This window comes from Penaeus monodon, chromosome 25 (assembly GCF_015228065.2).
Source record: "Penaeus monodon isolate SGIC_2016 chromosome 25, NSTDA_Pmon_1, whole genome shotgun sequence".
In the NCBI taxonomy this organism is placed as follows: Eukaryota; Metazoa; Arthropoda; class Malacostraca; order Decapoda; family Penaeidae; genus Penaeus; species Penaeus monodon.
Genome location: NC_051410.1, coordinates 32,187,113 through 32,187,546, shown reverse-complemented (window position 1 = coordinate 32,187,546; position 434 = coordinate 32,187,113). Strand labels below are relative to the sequence as shown.

Sequence of the window (434 nt, the reverse complement as noted above, 5' to 3'; positions counted from 1 at the left end):
CTCGCTCTGGAGGGGCGGGAAGGGGGCAAGGTCTGACGCGGGAAGGATCCCCTCGAGGAGACCCCTGCTGGGCGGAGCACGGCTCGAGCTGCAACAAACAACACTACATTAGCACTACAGCTCTAACTACAGCAAACGCTAAAACAAAGGATTATTGGCTTCGCTCTACTTTACGACAGCTGGATTTTTTACTCTGGCAATGCGCAAACTTGTATTATTATAAGGCCTACTGTGCATCAATTTTACAACTATTGCATTTAAATGGTTAATTTGCAATTGCAACTAAAAGTAAATAACAGAGAGATGTACCAAACACCATGATAATAAAACAAAATTCACAAACTTATTTAAATCTGTAAATAAAAACAAGGACGGAGAACAACATTGTTTTTCTTATCCGGTTCAAATCCAACAGCCAACAACCCACACTCTAT

General features: G+C 41.7%; 1 protein-coding gene across 1 annotated transcript in view; it reads right to left on the bottom strand.

Annotated features, from left to right (window-relative positions):
• LOC119589149 (mucin-12-like) overlaps nucleotides 1–434 on the bottom strand; it is a gene marked incomplete at its 5' end in the record, with an annotated part of 115,175 nt that overhangs the window by 62,250 nt on the left and 52,491 nt on the right. Inside the window, 1 exon segment of the mRNA XM_037937724.1 lies at nucleotides 1–88. Within this exon segment, the coding sequence (XP_037793652.1) occupies nucleotides 1–88 (88 nt within the window).